Below are 19,234 nucleotides of genomic sequence, written 5' to 3' on the forward strand. Positions count from 1 at the left end.
TTAAAAATAGACATTTAAGTCAGTCGGGGTAAGGTTAGAAAAACACGTGGGTCAATGTTAATAAAATATTTGATTATTTTTTTTATTAAACTCCAATTAACAATATGGCTGATAATAAACAAAAGTGGAGAGATTTGAACATCACTTTGAGTAGTACAATATTAAAAACATTGAAACAACTTGGATTTAAACACCCAACTCCAATACAAGTATGTAAATTTAGTAAAATATGAATGTTAATAAAGTTGGCTGACAATTTTTATATTTTTATTTTGCTTAATTTGTCATGATAATTAATTTAGCAGATATTTATTAATTTTTTAACAAATAAATTATGACAAAAATAAATGAGAAAAAAATTGACATGTAGAAATTTTTAAAAAATTATAAATTCAATTTTTTAAAAATAGTTTTTCAGAAGGGATTTATTTGTTAAATTAAATTAAAAAGTTGTCAACTATATCTGCTAATTTTAATGTCATATCATTAATTTATCAAAGAACTAAAAAATATTTTTTTTTGTAATAATTTTTTCAATAAAAAAAATTATAAAAATTTTTAAATGTCGGCTAACTTTATTTTTTTTTAAATATGAATGTGTCATTAAATATAAATGGAAATTGATTTAGCAGATATTTGATAATTTAAAAAATTTTTTTGACAAGTAAATTATGGCAAAAAAAAATTATGTTAAAAAATTGACATGTAGAAATTTTAAAAAATTAAAAATGCAATTTTTTAAAAATAATTTTTCAGAACAAATTATTTGTCAAAAAAAAAATAAATAATAATCAAGTGACTGCTAACTTTAATGTCATTAAATATAAAATTCTTTGAACAATAACAAAATAATTTTTTTTTTTTAGTCAGCTTGTATTCCTATTTTATTGAATGGAAAGGATGTTGCAGCAGAAGCTGTCACAGGAAGTGGTAAAACTTTATCATTTCTTATCCCATTGCTAGAAATATTACAGGTATTATTTTATTAATCACGATAATTTAATTTTTCGTATATTAATTTTTATCATAAACAATTTTATTCACATTAAATATATTATTGTAGAAAAGAAATGAAGAGTGGAAAACTACAGAAATCGGTGGGATAATAATTTCGCCCACAAGAGAATTAGCTACTCAAATAAGTGAAGTATTAGATAAGTTCCTGATAAATATTCCAAAATTAAAACAAATTTTACTAGTTGGTGGAACAACTGTAAAAGAAGATGCTATAAAGTTGAAAAAAGGTGCACATATTATAATTGCCACTCCGGGAAGATTAGAAGATATTTTTTCTAATTGTAAAGATGTTGATTTAGGGAAAGCAGTCAAATCATTGGTAATTTTTATATCATTATTTGTAACTCAACACTGTAGAGATACTATTAAATATTTTATATTACTCTAGGAATTATTAGTATTAGATGAAGCTGATAGACTATTGGATTCTGGATTTTCAAAAGCAATAAACACAATCTTAAGTCATTTGCCTCGTTTACGACGAACTGGGTTATTTTCTGCAACACAAACAAAAGAAGTGCAACAATTTATTCGAGCAGGCTTAAGATACCCAATAATAATAACTGTTACTGAAAAATCTAGCGTTTCAACACCTGCATTATTAAACAATTATTATGCTATTGTTGAGCCTGATCAGAAGTTTGCAACTTTAGTGAATTTTATTAAATCAACGGGTATTAATCGGAAGTATATGATATTTTTTTCTACATGTGCTTGTGTAGATTATTTCAGTGACGTATTAAAATTGTAAGTAAATATTTATTAAAATTTTATAACTGTAATATATACTAGCAATTTTATTGGACTCAAAATTTTTCTTATTCTCTTAATAATATAGATTATTTTAAAAATTTACAGAATGTTCCCTGGTGGAAATATATTTTCTCTTCACGGAAAATTAAAAGGCCGAAGAAAGAAAATATTTGATGATTTTCATAAAATTGACAGTGGTATTCTTATCTGTACTGATGTAATGGCTCGAGGAATTGATATTCCTGAAGTAGATTGGGTTCTGCAGTATGATCCACCATCCTCTGCAAGTAACTTTGTACATCGGTGTGGCAGAACTGCACGAATCGGTCATAATGGAAATGCACTACTCTTTCTTTTACGTACTGAAGATGCTTACATTGAATTTATTAAACGAAATCAAAAAGTAGAATTGGACCAAATGAATTTTGATAATTCAATTGATGAACTTGTTCAACAATGTTTGAAAACTATGAGAAATTTACAGCTCAGTGATAGGCTTTTATTCGATAAAGCTAATTGTGCTTTTGTTTCATACATACAATCGTACAGTAAACATGAGTGTTATTTAATTTTAAGCTTAAAAGATTTAGATCTCGGTCTGACAGCTATGGGTTTTGGTCTTTTACGAATGCCGCGGATGCCAGAACTAAAAAATCGAAATTTATCGTCTTTTATAGAAGTTGATGTTGATACTAATTCTATTAAATACAAAAATAAACAAAGAGAAGAAAAACGGTTGGAAAATCTTGAAATTTATCGTAAAACTGGCAAATGGCCCAGTAATGTAAAACGACGTATGAAAAATACAGTGTCTTGGTCTGAAACGAAGAAAAAGAAAACTGAAAAACAGGATAAATGTATTGTGAAGAAAGAGAAAAAGTCTAAAAAAGGAAAAACCGATGAATCTGGTAAGCTCAAAAAACGGAAAGCATCTATGCAAGAGATTTTAGATGAATTATCTGTTTACGCTAAAGAAAATGCATTGATGAAGAAATTAAAGAAAAAAAAGGTAAAGCTTAATTAAATATTATTGACAATTAATTAAAATACATTTAAAAGTTTTATTTTGTTTCAAAAATTTGACTCATTAAAAATTATTTAATTCTAGATATCACAAGAAGATTTCGATGAAGCTGTAGACATGTAAGATGTGCCTGTTCACTTTATTAATTATTATATAAATTATATTGATTAATAAATTGAAATTAGTTTTAAAATTTTATTACTAAAAAAAAAAAAAAAAAAAATAATAATAAGAAAAATGTAAAATATATTTTATATTATGTACATAAGAAAAATAAATATTTAAATCTTTTTCTGTATAAAAAAAAATATTAGATATTTAAATATGTAAGTGAATAAAGAAATGTTGAATGTTTTCTTATAAATAAATCTGTATTTTTACTTATTATACTAAGATATTTTAAAACCGACATTTAAAAATTTATTTTATTGAAAAATTATTTAAAAAAAAAAAAAAAAAAACAAAAGAAAAAATTTCACTTGTAGAAAATTTTAAAAATTACACATGCAATTTTTAAAAAATTTTTTTTTTGTTATAATTTAATAAATGAAAAAAAATTAAAAACGTCAGCTAACTTTAGTATTGTGAAAACTGTACTGTCTTATCATCGGCTGAGATATTGCAGTTCATGACTATCTAATGTCAATAAAAAATAATTAAATTTTTCAAGTTCCAGCCATTTAATTATTTTCATTTTTTTTAATTTTTAATGTTAAAATTTTGATAAAAAATTCTTCGTGCACAAATTAATAATAAATATTTAATTATTGTCAAGAAAAATTTAAAGTTTTGAGGTTAGCTGTCAAATAAAACAAAATTATTTAAATTATTTAAAGAGCGCGCTTTACAATAAATTCAAATCAAGAGTGACCAACAAAAAGTTTGAATTTGAATAAATTTATTGGGTTAAGTTGGTAACATAAAAGCGTTATCTTTTGTTCACTTCTCCACTCAAGCACTTTTTAGCTAGTTGTTCAACATCATCAAAAGCAGAAGGTAACAACCACAGAGGTGCTCAGAGAAAGGAGTGTCAGATTTGGAGCCAGTGCATGTATATCTTAAAGTTAGTTACGTTGTGCGTATATGTATTAATATATAAAATGGTCGACGTACGATAAGTGTACGAGAATAATATAAAATATAAAAAATATATAGAGAAGATAGAAACAAAGGGAGCTACTTAGATTTTGGAAATAAATAAACACGTATTCATGGAATACTGAATATGGAAGCATCTGTATTGTGACTGTGTTGGCAGTGACTTGGTTTATTCATTTAAACTTACTTGCGCTGGGTATGTATGTACAATGTACACATACATGTATCTAGATAAAAAAAATTCACATGATTTTTTAGTGAAGTAAATTTGTATTTTGGATAATGTGGCCAGACTCAATAACTACCTGTCATTGCGGCTTTCCCTGGCAACAAGTGTCGTTTCCACCTCCGGAAATAATAATAAATCGACTGTTGGCCCGTGCCTTAGACGCTCATTATATACATGTATAATGTACACACACATACACATACATATGTATAATTTTATTTTTTTTCTAATAGTTACTATAATCGTTATACTTTCACACCGTATAACAATATAAATTTATTGACACGCATGTTGGAATTTTTTTTACAACGATTTCTCAATTATCTTCAATAATTCATCACCGTGACGGCTATCTTGTGTCTTATTTTACTATTTTATATTTATTTTTATTTACTTTTTACTATTTAATTATAAAATCAATTTAACGTGCTTACAGTTGGTGAAAATTGGAGTTTTTAAGTAAAATCATATAAATTTTACGGTAATATGGAAAAACGTCAGGAAGGACTCGCTCCATTTTCATCAGGTAATTTTTTATTTGTTTTATTTTATCATTATCATTAATAACACTGAATTTTACAGATAAAAAATATTTTTTGAATTTTATAGTAATTAAATTATTAAAAAAAAATTTAATTAAAAAATTTTTACATGTGAAAATTAACTTAGCAGATAGTTGATAATTTTAAGAATTTTTGTAACAAATAAATTATGGTAAAAAAAAATTGACATTTAAAAATTTTAAAAAACTACAAATGCAATTTTTTTTAAACAATTTTTTGGAGCAAATTTATTTGTTAAAAAAATTTTAAAAATTGTCAAGTGACAGCTAACTTTAATGTCAAGAAAAATAATAAAAATTACAATCGAAAATTTTTAGAAGAATTTTTTTAATGTAATTAATTTATTAAAAAAATTTTTAAAATTGAGAGCTGATCGCTAACTTCAGTATTATTTATCATTATCATTATTTTTATTATTATTATTCATGTATGAAGGTAAATTATTCATGTGTATTCTTTATTTGTATTGATATTTAAATGCATTTGTGATGCTTCGTAAAGTCGAAAAGAATCCGTGAAAATGTAGGATAAAAATAAAGCTCCATCCACAAAAAGATTTAACGATAAGTGCCAGTGGGATGCCATATATATCGCTATATATCTACACATATATATATATATTTATATGGAGTGGGAGAAGCAGTACGACTTTTGTGATTTTGTTTTATCCAAGGGGTTGGTTGGGGATGGCCTGGATGGTTGACTCTTGTGCCAACAACATAGCAGGGTAGTATAGTAGTAGAATATACTGAGAGGACAGAGAGCACTGGGAGTTGTGCGAGTGCGAGGTCGCGATCAATTCGTCCCCGAGGCTTTTTGTAGTGGATGCAACACCGCGTTTTACTCTTTGCTAAAGGCCAGAACATTTTTTAATTACTTTTTTTCACTTTGTTTGTTCATTTTTTTTTTATCTGTAATTACTCTTTTATTTATTTACCCATCTTTTTGACTGCTGTCAATTTAAATTAATGTTTATCAATACTGTTAAACGCTAACGGTAATTAAAATTTAATTATCGACTAAAATTAAACGACATACTTACTTGGAAAAAAAAAAAAAAAAAAAAAAAAAATACGTATTGTGACGTAAAACTCATCGGACGTATTTTGTATCAGCTGTGCTACTTTAATACTAAAAATGTTTCAAGAGCGAAATCAATAGTTTTAATATTATAATAAAATACATATAAAAATAGAAATGAAATTTATGTAGATTGTTAAATAGAGATGTAGGTGGTGATAATAGTTAATAATGGTCTATTGAATTAAAATAATTGAATACATCATTAATATTATTATTATTATTAAATCTGTGAGTTAAGAATTATTTGACGTTTTTATTCAGTCTCAGTGGTTTGATAACTCTTGACCATGATTTTAGCGGAGTATTATTGTACTATGGCGTATAAATACAAGTCCGAAATATCGATGACGATTTAAATAATAGTTAATGTATGTATGTATAAATATAAATACATGGGTATAAATAGTGACCTGGTTTCTATTGAACATCTTTTGCGGTTACTAATGGGAAATATCTCGAGATAGATGTCTACTAGTTTGAGTACGAGTTTATTCGCTCTCTATAAACCAAGTACAAGTGTGTACTTCATACTTACACATGGAAAATGGATATGCCGTATCGGTTTTCTCATATCTTGATAAATTCCATCTATTCAATTACCTGTACCAATGTCAAGCACTGATGTTACTTTATGAATAAAAATAATTGGATAGGAATTTAGATTTTTTTTATTTTTATCAAGTTATTCAATTTTTATTTTCACTTATTATAAATAAGTAAGTGTAATGTAATGTGATTTTACTTTACAGATGAATGCCCCAATAGCGGAGAAGATAGTGACGAAGATGTGATTACGGATTACTTAGGTTCTGAAATCAATGACTGTAATCACCATGTGTCTGTAGTGAATGGTGAATTGGCGTCGTTGAATCTTGATGACGACAACCATACTAACGCTGAATATACCAAAGATAATCCGGATATCATAATGTCTGAGAGCGGCGAAGATCAGCGTCATTCAGATCCTCCGACGCTTGAAGTTAATATTCGTAACCAACAGAATCCACTGGTTCCGATTATCAGCGTTACTCCTCACTCTCCGGGATTAGCTAAGCATTATCCTGTTTTAGGTAATCTTCAATTTTTATTTAAATTACTTGATATTGTTCTCATAAGTATTGAATCAATAATAAGAGCTCGTTATTTTTTAATTTTTGCAGAAGATAATCTCCAACAGCTTCATGAAATTCATAACAGTATTCAGCGAATGCGTGATTTGACATTATGCACCTTAGGCTTCGGCAATCGTTTACTACAGAATGATCAATCACAGCGACTAAGTGCATCATGTCCATCACTTTGTCCTTTGAGCTTAGCAGCCGCAAAAGGACGTACTGGTGATCGTGGTGGTCCTGGTCCTGGTTCAGATCCTGATCTTGCCAATTGTTCGACCAATAGTTCTCCGACACATTTTCCAAATTCTGGACAATTACCACCTTCAATGCTGGGCGTAGATCGACGTCGCAGTTGGACTGATCTTGAGGAAAGTCGACACCGTCATCGGTGTCAAATTCAAAACCATTTACAAGCACAAAATATGGTATATAAATTTTTTTTTCTTAATATTGGATATAAAATTATTAATTTGATTAATTATCTGATGATTTGATGTAAAAAAAAAAAAAAAAAAAAAATGATATTTTCAGAGACAACGCAGTATCAGTCTGAGTAGTCTAGATAGCGAAATAGACCTTGAATCGGACGGTAAATCACGTTCCCCTTGTGCAGGAGTTACTAATAGATCGTGTAGATCTCAAACAAGTACCCACTCTCTCAATGAGGCTGACCTTGTTCAGGTAAAAATTAATTACACCGCATTTTTAAAATATATTTGTCTCGGGATAATGTAATTAATCATAGATTAATGAATCTTACATTTAACGTGTGAATCTCTTGGATGCAGATTGATTTACAGAAGCTAGCGGTTAAAAGAGGTGGCAATCAAAGGTCGACGGAAACATCAAACTTACTACCAGGGGTTACAGGATCACGTTTACCCCTTCAAAAATCAATTTCCACACCATCAATCATCACCCCACCTGGACAAACTTTACTTGCTGAGTCAGGTTCACGCGCAACCCCCTCTTTAGCCGCGTAAGTTATTTCTAATTGTCGATATTTTATACCATAAAACAGCAAAATTTTTATATATTATACATATATTTAGCTAGCTACAATAATATGCAATCACTTTCAAATTTTCTTTCTTCTTTCTTTAAATATAAGACTGAATCTTTTACTCAATTCATGAGTGCTTGGATCACATATTTATTTGTCGCACATTCAGCATGTCAGTAATACAAATTATCTATCAATTTATCAATTGTTTATATAAATAAAATAAATAAATTAATAGAATAGAGTATTAAAATATTTTATCAATTTTTCTCAATACACTATGTATTAATAAAATATCTATATATTTGGTGTATTTGTTTCTATTTCTTAAGTAAGTTTATAAATTGATATTTAGACTGAGATAAATGATTAAAATTAGACACGATCGTGATTTAGAGACACAATAGTTAATTAGTTTAGTGTGTGTTGCACTGTATATCATTTGCTATAATCATGCATGACAGCAGACGACTTGAAAGAAATGAGAAAGGTAGTGGAAGTGAGACTGAGACTGAGGACCTTCATACAGCCCATAGTCATCATCACCCATTCCATGAAGATTTAATACGTGAAGATTCCGCTAATGTTCAAGTTTCTCTCGACGAGCTTATGACTGAGTGAGTAATTAGATGTATATGTATTTATAAAATAGTTTTAAAAACTAAACTATCTTCTATTTAACACAAGTACTATTTTAATATTTATCAAATTCTAATGATTATAATTATAAATTATAATCCTATCACATTAGTTCAAAGGGTTATGGTTAGTACTTAAACTAAGTCGTGTATATCTGAGTGTATTAATTTTTATCACTGCATTATATTATTTTAATCATTAATCATTATCACAAATAGCTTGTCGAGCTATGCTTTTGCTTTTTATTTATAATTATTATTTTAATTATTTAAAATTTATTTTAAATTAATAATTCATCTGTAATTATTACAGTGGTACAGCTTATGATGATCAGCATTCGGAAAAAACACGTAGGAAGAGAGGTTCATTATTTTTCCGTAAAAAAAAAGTTGGTATTTTTTAATTAATTTATTTTATTTTTTTATTTTATTCTATTATACTAATTGGGTATTTTACTTTTTTTTTTTTTAAGGACAAAAGTGGGAAGAAACCTAGTCCGCAGTCCCATCATTGGATAACAATGACTGCTGGGACTCAGGGAACTGTTGTTTGCGATATTTGCATGAAACAACTCAGCAATAAATCTATTTTACAGTGTGAAAGTAAGTATAACTATAAAATATTATTATAATTTTTATGTACATATTAACATTTACTTATTTTTATTCTTTCTGCATAATTAAAGTTTGCGGAGCATCAGTACATCAAAATCAATCATGTCGCGATCAAGTGTCAACAGAATGTTCAAAGACAAAGAGTACTAAAGGTGCTATTAAATCAATATCAAATGTTTCAATAGCTTCGAGTGTAGGACACGTTAAGCGCGGTTCAACGGCTTCTCTACCGCCAACAAGCTCATCTGGTTCCACTAAGTAAGTTATTAATAATATTATTTATATTAAAATTCGATTATTGCATCGAATCTACGTGTTTATGGTCCAAGTTTCGCACGCTGCCGATGCACAGGCAAATTGAATCTACAAGTTTTTATTTAATATCCATCGTAGCTGATAATTATCCATATTTTTAATAAAAAACAACAACAACAATAATTATCAACTTGAAGTTTCAAATTGTCTCAGGAGCTTATTTAAAATTAATTTTATAATTATTGCAAGAGATAAATAGAGCGGCAGAATTTTTATTAATTACTTTACTGATCGTTGTATTAAAGTAGAAGCGTTGTAGCCCGGTAAATAGTGCTTTACAATCACGTAACTAATTATTTTTTAGCTGATACAATAATATTTTATAATCATAATAATAATAATAACAATAACTAAATGCTAATTGGTAATGCTAGTCAATAAAATAATAAATATTAAAATAAATTGAAATAAATAAATAGAATAAATCGTGAGTAAATGGCAAGATAATGCAAGGAGTGAAGGTAAAAATAATAAAGGGAAAAATTGATTTAAAAAAAAATATAAATAATGAAATCAAAATATGGTATTGTCGCGGATATTAAAAAACATAAGGTTGCGCTAATGCAATGTGTGCTTTTTCCTTCCTCCGTGCATTTCCTCCCGTGCTCTACCACAACGAATACCGTATGGTCACTGATAACAACGATAAAAGGGAAATTACCACCAAGAAAACAGTGACAAGCTACAGCCCTTGGCGGCGTGTTGCCACCAAGCTTGGAGTCAAGTAAGTCGACCCACAGATATCATCTCACAATGTGTCTCACTCTTCCTTATCGAATCGTTTATACTGTTATTGTATATTATGTATAATACATAATCGTTACCTATTTATATATATTTGATCCGTATTATTGGATACACATGTATCCTACGTATAATATTTATACGTATTTTGTCTTTAGGAAAAAAAAAAAAAATTATAACGTGACGCAAGCTATTTTTTATTTTTCGCACACATACTACTCGCGCGTATTTACTACTTACTATTTATTATAAATACCGAATGACCGGCACATATTGCGAAATATTTAATTATATTTTCTGCTTGTCTGAGCTTTTAAAACTTGCCTGCTTGTATTTATTTTATTTATTTATTTTTAATTTATTTAAATGTACCTTTCATTTATTACTGATCGTTATTTTCTTTATTATTTTAATTATTGTATCAAATATTATAGTTTATTTATCACTTATTCCACAGTAGGTAAGCATACATTCCCATGGAAAAAGAAAAAAAAATTATCCTAATTATTTATAGAGTACAAAAAATTAAAAAATAATTATATTTGTGCCTTGTGTCTTATTTTTGTTTTTTTTATTAAAAATTAAACCTTCTCTATGGAAGGTATAGAAATAATAAAATTTTTACGTTGTGTAAATAGACCTTGTTTACCCAATCAGAAGTATAACTTAAAAATTGACTTTAAAATTTTTACTGAAATTTTATCACTAAAAGTTTGATACAGTGCACTCTGTTAAACTATTAATTGTTATTTATTTATTTATTTATTATTTATTTTATTTTATTTTATTTGTAATACCTATGCTTAAATGATTACGCTAACGTTAGGAAAAGGCAACAATCGATCATCTTTTTGCCTATCCAACCGATTAGTTTAATCTATCGGAAGGACTTTATAATGCACTGACTCATGCTAAGAGAATTTTTTACAGTCAAATAATCAGCGAGGAAAAAGACGGCGATACTGGACATCGAGATATTGTTAGGTCAGTTAAAAAATATATTTTTATATATAAATAAACATACATATTTTTTTTTTTTTCCAATATGAATTTATAAACTTGAACTTTAAAAACCATCGATTAAAATGATTTATTTTATTTTTACAGCGGGTGGGAAGAGTTTGACTTTGGGGATGACGTCCACTTACTTACAGTCAGCGACATAGAAGGGCTGGATCCAGAGTTAAAATTGGGAGGAGATGAACCAGATTCTTGGAGCGCAGCAATAGGACGTAGCGAAGCATTGAGACTTGCTGATAATAATGATCGTGAAGTTAAGCGTCAAGAGCATATTTATGAATTTGTCCTTACAGAAAAGCATCACTGTCTTGTATTGCTAGCAATGGATAGAATATTTGCTGAAGGATTGAGGCGGCATTTCCGTTTGGGTGCACCAGATCTTGAACGAATGTTTCCACGGTTGCGTGATTTAATAGACATCCACTTGCGTTTTTTATTAAAATTACGAAAACGCCAGAGCGCTAATTCCGTAGTACCGACGATTGCTGACATACTTGTTGATCAATTTTCAGATGAAAATTCAGCACGTATGACAAGTGCTTACGGTGAATTTTGTAGCCGTCATCGTGATGCTGTTGATACATACAAGTATTATTTACGCATGGACGCTAGATTTTCACGGTTTGTTAAACTATGTCAGACTAATCCTTTGTTGAAGAAAAAAGGTATACCTGAATGTATTTTATTTGTAACGCAACGTTTGACAAAGTATCCATTGCTCGTTGAGCCGTTGATTAAAACGGGTACAGTTAATGAAGAAAAAGAAAATTTACGTCAGGCATTAAATCTTGTTAAACAAATACTGGGTGACGTTAATACTTGTGTTGCTGATAAAGAACGTGAAGATAGAAAATTAGAAATATATAATCGTATTGATGCTAAATCATTTGCTCATCATCGTGGTGTTAAATTTAAGAAATCTGATTTAATGGCATTTAATCGTGTTTTAAAATTCGAGGGTACTGCATATCTTATGCAAGGTCGTGGAAAAATGGTACCAGTAACTGTAGTCGTCTTGTCTGATGTATTATTATTTTTAGCTGAAACACGAGATCAAAAGTATGCTTTCTTTGTACCTGATAATAAAGCTGGAGTTGTATCACTGCAAAAATTATTGGTCCGTGAAAAGGCTGGCCAAGAGTCTCGTAGTATATACGTTATCAGTAGCAATCCCTCTGAACCAGAAATGTTTGAGCTAAAAGTACAGAAACCAAAAGATAAACATTTGTGGATATCGGCTATACGTTCTGCTGTTGAAGCATGTCCACAGGACTGTGAAAATGACACTTTAGATGAAGGCTCTATTGGTGAGATTCCTGGTACTAGGTCATCATCTGCATCTACTTTGTCTATTGATGAACGACAGCGTATTGCTAAAGCCAAGGAAACTCATATACTTCGAATAATAAGTGAGTTGAGAAAAAAAGACACCGAACAAGCGCTTTTGTTGGAAGAAAAAATGGCTCTACAAATGAGGCTGGTCTACGAGGGTAATATGTGCAATGAGAATGATAATGAAGCTGATAAAACCGAGCGGAATGAAAATATACCCGATTACACTCGATTGTGTCGTGGTGATGGCTCTGATTCGTGGCAAGTATGGCAAGAGGTAAAAAACTTATACACTGTGGATCATTATTTAAATATATTTTTATTGATTTATTTTTAATAATTAAATGGTTTAAAAATTTTTTTAGGTTGTAGTAGCTGTACAAGAAGCAACACGACTTGCAAGCTCTCTATCATACGGAGCGGGTGGTGGTTCATTGTCACGAAGTTTAAGCTCTGCTGGTGAACGACACAGTGAAGCTTATATTCCTCCGGCTCTTTGTATTCCGCGGCGAGCAGAAACTTTTGCTGGATTTGACAACAACAATAAAGTAAATTTATTATTTATTTATGTTTTATTAAATTTTACAACATCTCTAGAATATTGTCCTAAAATTTTTTATTTTATTTTTTTACTCAGGAACGATATCCATGGCGAGATTCAGCTACACTACATTCCGTAATGACACCACCAAAAACAAGTGACTTTGTGAAAGAAAGTGATATTAAAAAGGAGGGTGACGCTCATGAAATCAACAAAGATCAGCAAATAGCTGCAATAAGACTGTCCCATTATATTTACACATTACTTTGCATAATAAGTAATCAAATGACGACAATAGATAGCCTTCAAGCTCAATTATCGGCGTGTAAAGATGGTGGAGTAGGTAAATCATCAAACAGCCGGCCAAATCCGAATCGTCAATTAGAGGAGCTGAGAAATTTGCAAGATCAGTTGAGTCGTGAGAAGGCAGCCTTCCGGGCAGCCACTCAGCAGGAACGGAAGGAGTTGTCTGAGGAGCGTGCTGAATTAACGAGACTTAGAGAACAAGTAGCCGCTGAACAGCTCGACGTGACAAATCAACGTGATCAATTGTATCGACGACTTGAAGCATTGGAACGCTCGGGTGTTGTTACAACGCCGACAGTTTGTTCAAATGCAACTCACGTGTCTCACGTTAACCAGTCCAGTGACACTCTTCAGTCACGCAAGTCATTACCGGATGCTAAAAGGATACCGTTGAATTTAATAAGTGCTACTAATCAACAGAAAGCACCAAGTAATCTACCGCCTGTTAAGCAACAACTACCACTTAAGCTTGCCAGCGGCAGCAACAACAATAGTACAAGGTGAAAAATAAATAAATAAATAAATTAGAAAAAACAGCTATGACTTGGCGCATGTGGTATTATTTATTTTTGGGCGAAAAAACGTTTATCAAAGTGATATCGATGCTTATTTCCATTGAGATTAGTCTTCGATGTGTTATACAGGAGTGCCAGTACTGGATGCAATAACAGCCCGGATCGTCACTCACGGACCAGTTCTAGCCCAGCCTCCTCAGTGGTCACTACTTCGGCCTACTCATCTCCAGAATTAGGTCATAACCATCATCATCTCCATCATCACCATCATAACAATGGAAATCATTCATTATTGTCATCGTCATCATCGTCATCATCATCTTCAGCATCTTCATCGAATCGTTCAGTTCGTATTGCACGCTCATCAGTAGAATCTTACCATCATCAACAACCGCAACAACAACAGCAGCAGCAACATCAGTCGACACTACCACCTCAACCACATCAACAGCGTGCTGAGCCACAGCAACCACTCGAAGAGGAAGTTATATTTTTCTGACGATTCTTTCGTTTTGGTCGAAAACACAGTCGACCACCTCGTGCCTCTACAAATGCACCAGGCACACCCACCTCAACTCCAACTCCATCGCGCAGCCCGTCGAAGGAGGCACAATCAAGGAGCCGCGTTAAATCATTTTGACTTCCAATATTCAAAACTGATGATTAATGTATTATTTATACACTGAATAAGGTCAGTGAGTTTGTTTGTTTAAGTCTTTTTGGTTTATAAACAACTGGATAATTTGCTTTTTTGAAATTATTATCCACACGTTTATTTATTAAAGTTACGATATTATTTAAATTATATTTTTAAATATAAACGTGAATAATATAAAAAAAAAAAAATCACAGGTAGTTGGAATTAATAAATTACAAAGAAAACAATCAAGTTATTGTTATTATTGCGACGTTTCGACTCTTTATTGAGTCTTCATCAGGGGGTTGCAGTCAACTAGTCAGACTGACAACATTCCGAATTAATAAATTACTAGAACTTGGAAAGTTAATATAAAATAATTAATTTTACAAATTTTAAAATTCCGAAAAATATAATGTTGAGTAGACAAAAAAACTAAAGCTATATTAATATAATCTTTCAAAGTCTCAATAAATTAAAAAACATAACAACGAAAATTTTTACGCCAAAATTAATGAACAAACAGAGAAATGTATAAATAACATGATGGATTTTTTTTGTCATTTATTAATTCCAACTACTTGTAATTTTTTTTTTTTTTTTGTATTATTTTATGATTTTGGATGCGATAAAAAAATGAAAATAAACGTGAATATTAACGAAGATAAAAAAATTTTTTTTTAACAATGAAATCGATAATTTTTAGATCAGTATAAAACAATAGATAAAGTATTTCAAATAAGTATTAATTAACCGTTTTGGTGAACTAATTTAGATCATCTTGTTGCTAATTCTGGTAATCGACTGAAAGTTTCTTATATAATACTGACAAAATACAAACTCACACATACACACACAAGAGTCGATAACTAGACAATTGTTGAAAATCATAATAAATATATTAAGATTTTTGGACATATAAAGCGTGATCAGTAATTATAAAAAATAATATTTTGAAAGTTATGTTTGTGTTGCTTTTCCAATTTATGTACATATGTATATATTGGTATATATATGTATGTATGTATGTATGGATGTATGTGCAATCGACATTTTTTCTGTCCTCTTACTCCAATAAATGGATAATGATGATCGATTATTATTTTTTACTATTATTGATACAAAAAAAAATTATTTTTGTTGTAAAAAAAAAAAGCCTGTTTAGCGGGAAAAATAATTATTTTTTAATACATTTTCAAGAAATAAAAAAAAAAAAAAAGTTGAAAGCCACGACGATCGGTACATACTACAGTATTAAAAAAATTTATAATAAAAGAATATAAATAAATATTATTAATATATGAAATGATAAACGCACTGTTGAACAAAATAAAGCAATCGTTATTTTAAATTCGTCGTACTTGATAATCGTTAACTTCCAGTTTTGATTGAATTTATTATATAAAAAATGATTCGTCATTGTGTACAATAAAATTTTATAATTAATTTTAAAGATTTTGTATTTGTAATTTGAAATAATGTCATAGTTTGAAAAAACAAAATCCATTAAAAATGAAAATAAATTTATCAAGTAAAACATTTCCTTATCCAACGATTAGACAAAGCAGGTGTTACCCTAATTACGTGTCCTACGACTGATTATTTAAAAAAAATTCTTACCAAGTGTATTTATGAACCAATAAAAATAATTTTGATTCATAAATACGTTTGATGAAAATTTTATTAAATGATGATAGGTTCCGGGTAGTATTCTTTATCATCGAATATTATAAGAGAATAATCTCGATAAAAGGCAACGAATGTGCCTCATTAATTTAATTACAAAATATTTAAAAAAAAAAAAAAAAAAAAAAAAAAAAACCTTTTTGTGATTTTTTATGCATTTATTTTTTATTATTTTTTTCCATGCGCGCTCCAATATATTCCAAGAATAATTGATTGAAAAAAAATATTTATACTCGAATAAATAAACCTGGAGCTCATTTATATTGCATTTAATTAAACAAAATAATTTTAAAAGTAATAATCAACATTAAGAATGGAAATTAGCCAATTGTGAGGAGATATCCTCATTTTCATATTAATTATATCTCACATAATAAATAGCAAATGAGGATTTGGAAAGGCTGGCTTATTCACTGCCATTTGTTAATTAATGATTTTTTAATGACTTTGAAAATTATTTATGATCATTATAATTATTATTAAACTAATTATTGCTTTAAATACGATGGATAAAACATTCAAATGACATTAACTAGATTCATAAAATAAAATCTGTATTAAGGAGAACAAATGTCTTTTTTTTTTTTTTTTTTATTCAATAAATTGATTAATTAAAATTACGTGTAAGCGTGCAATACTTTTAGGGAAAAAAAAAAAAAAAAAAAAAAAAAAACGAATTAAATAATCGATGCAAAAAAACCTGAAGAGAAAATGATCCGTACTTAATAATTAATAATCTGTATAAATTAATATTAAAAAAAATCAATTATAGATTATCATATAATTATAATAATAGTAATATTAATTACTGTTATTTAATAATAACTCTTTAAAAATCAATTGTGGTGACAATAGAATTTTACCGTTATACTGTAAGTTTGTCGGTTGTAAGAGAGTAAATAATAAATAAACAATAACACATGTATCGTGATATGTTAAAAAAAAAAAAAAAAACGTAAGATTGTTACTGGATTATTGTATGTACTTTGTATGTGTGAGTGTATTGATGTAGGTAAACATATATTGTTAAAAAAGAAATTGTATTTAATAATTGATGATTGATTGATTGATAAGTAATATTAAACTATTATTTAAGAAGACTTCCGGTAAAGAATATGGTATATAATAAGTCATTGAATTATTATAGTACTGTAGTTAAAAAAAAAAAAAAAATAATTATTAATATTAACTGATGAAAGATTGATAAAAGTTACTCTGAGAAATTATGTACTAGTTCATGCTCACTAAGTTTAACTTTACTAAAGTCTTTGCTGCAATCGATTATAATTATAATTATATATGTATATATAATTGTAATTAAGCATATACATATGTTGTTTTATGCTCATAAAATTAAATGACACTGTCGTTGATTATTACTATCATTATTATACTACTAAATTGTTAATGCCAATGCCGATTTATTTATTAGTCGGTGCTGTTGATGAAACGTTGGATAATGTCTTACGGCCTACTTTTTATCATAAAAAAATTTTTTTTTGCTTTAAATTGTAAATTTATTTGCGCGTACAATCGCTTATACTTTTTAAGACGTCTTAAAGAAATAAAAAAAAAAAAAAAAAAAAAAAAAAAAAAAAGATAAACAATAATAAGTAAAATGAAATTAAAAGTTTCTAGATTATAAAAATGGGAGGAATAAGAAACATAAGCGGCCCCGGTATTGTCATATTTAAAAATTGACGACAAATATACATATATATATTTCTAATTATTAAAAAATATTTCGGAGCAAGTATTTTTGTACTTAAACTCTGTAACTACTTCTATTGTTATTGTGATATCGGTAATAATGTTAATCGCTTTATTTTTTTTGCTTATAATTGAAATATTTTCTTAATATGAAACTTTATATAGCTGAAATTTCAAGTATTTTTTCTCGCATCGAATGTTTAAAAAAAAAAAATATATATATATATATATATATATATATTTTTAAAAAAATACTCGATTGACGAGCCTCGTAATAAAATAATATACAAATGAATAAATAATGCAATTAAAAGTATTTAAGCGAGACTGTGTTTTAAAATTGCAATTAAAGAGAAAATCATTTTTGCCTGAATTTATATTCCCTTTTAAAGACTTGTTACTATTAAATCTAATTATTATATTTACATAATCAATCTACGCGCTCATAATAGTGATCTTTATTGTTATTATTATTATAATAATTAATTAATCGACTTATTGATTAATTAATATTACTACTTATTTTCTTCTTATTCCAACTTTTTATACTTACATTTAATTAGCCACGTGTTATGACAAAAGCAGTTTTATATATTTATTCCTGTTAAATCGTGTATAAAGTAAATCTTAAAAAGAAAAAAAAAACATTTATTAAGGTGCTCGTAGATAAATTATTTTGATGAGCTAGAACGATTTTGTCGAAATAAAATTTGGTGAAAAAATTTTTTTAGGCTTAATAATTTAAGGGAGTATTTTAGTCTAGAAGCATGAATTGTCGATTTTTAAAAAATTCGAAAATCAAAAAAAGAAGTAAAAAAATTTTTTTCTTTTTCAAACAGTCGTCATATTGAGAAAAAATTTTTTTTCTACTTTTCCATACACGGAAAGAACAAGATGACACTGGATATTATTCCAGATTATACTCAGTGATATCTGTGGTGAAAAAAATTTCGAATAGTAGCTACAAGAATTTAGATTATATTGCGTGATATCTGGATTATACTCATTATAATCTGGAATCATACTAGCTATTATCTAAAAAATTTTTTCATTCTATTCTTGTAATGTTAATCAATAACTTAAAAAAAATGTATAGTAAAAATATTGATTGCCTTTTTTTTACGGCACTTTAAAAAATTACCTGAAGATCATGCTTCTAGACTAAATACCTTCTTAACGACTTGGCAAAGCAGTTGTTATCTCACTTCCATGCTCTAAAATTAATCATCTGGAGAGACACCGCTGGTCATATTTATCTGTACTAAAACTTAAAATTCGCGAATATTAAAA

General features: G+C 28.4%; 2 protein-coding genes across 5 annotated transcripts; both read left to right on the plus strand.

The window, feature by feature from the left end:
• The first annotated feature begins 5 nt into the window (after positions 1 to 5).
• LOC141527187 (putative ATP-dependent RNA helicase DDX55 homolog) lies at positions 6 to 3,162 on the plus strand. Its single transcript, XM_074242531.1, has 6 exons — positions 6 to 209; positions 867 to 974; positions 1,064 to 1,336; positions 1,406 to 1,764; positions 1,876 to 2,779; positions 2,879 to 3,162. Exons 1-6 carry the CDS (start codon positions 105 to 107, stop codon positions 2,915 to 2,917), a joined length of 1,788 nt encoding a protein of 595 aa, XP_074098632.1. The 5' UTR covers positions 6 to 104; the 3' UTR covers positions 2,918 to 3,162.
• A 610-nt stretch (positions 3,163 to 3,772) lies between these two features.
• Positions 3,773 to 17,832, plus strand: Cyst (rho guanine nucleotide exchange factor 18 cysts). 4 transcript variants are annotated; one of them, XM_074242938.1, is made up of 15 exons: positions 3,773 to 4,088; positions 4,558 to 4,647; positions 6,517 to 6,837; positions 6,928 to 7,307; positions 7,414 to 7,563; positions 7,671 to 7,861; positions 8,350 to 8,502; positions 8,837 to 8,912; positions 8,997 to 9,126; positions 9,210 to 9,396; positions 11,128 to 11,181; positions 11,305 to 12,826; positions 12,915 to 13,097; positions 13,187 to 13,896; positions 14,041 to 17,832. In XM_074242938.1, exons 2-15 carry the CDS (start codon positions 4,608 to 4,610, stop codon positions 14,408 to 14,410), a joined length of 4,467 nt encoding a protein of 1,488 aa, XP_074099039.1. In that variant the 5' UTR covers positions 3,773 to 4,088; positions 4,558 to 4,607; the 3' UTR covers positions 14,411 to 17,832. The 4 variants fall into 4 exon arrangements, with proteins under 4 accessions (XP_074099039.1, XP_074099041.1, XP_074099043.1 ...); XM_074242940.1 differs by having other exon boundaries at positions 8,353 to 8,502; XM_074242939.1 differs by having other exon boundaries at positions 3,791 to 3,857.
• The last annotated feature ends 1,402 nt before the right edge of the window (positions 17,833 to 19,234 follow it).

Source organism: Cotesia typhae, unplaced genomic scaffold (assembly GCF_013202065.1).
Source record: "Cotesia typhae breed Kobodo isofemale line unplaced genomic scaffold, CoteBio_Ctyphae contig_4, whole genome shotgun sequence".
Taxonomy (NCBI): domain Eukaryota; kingdom Metazoa; phylum Arthropoda; class Insecta; order Hymenoptera; family Braconidae; genus Cotesia; species Cotesia typhae.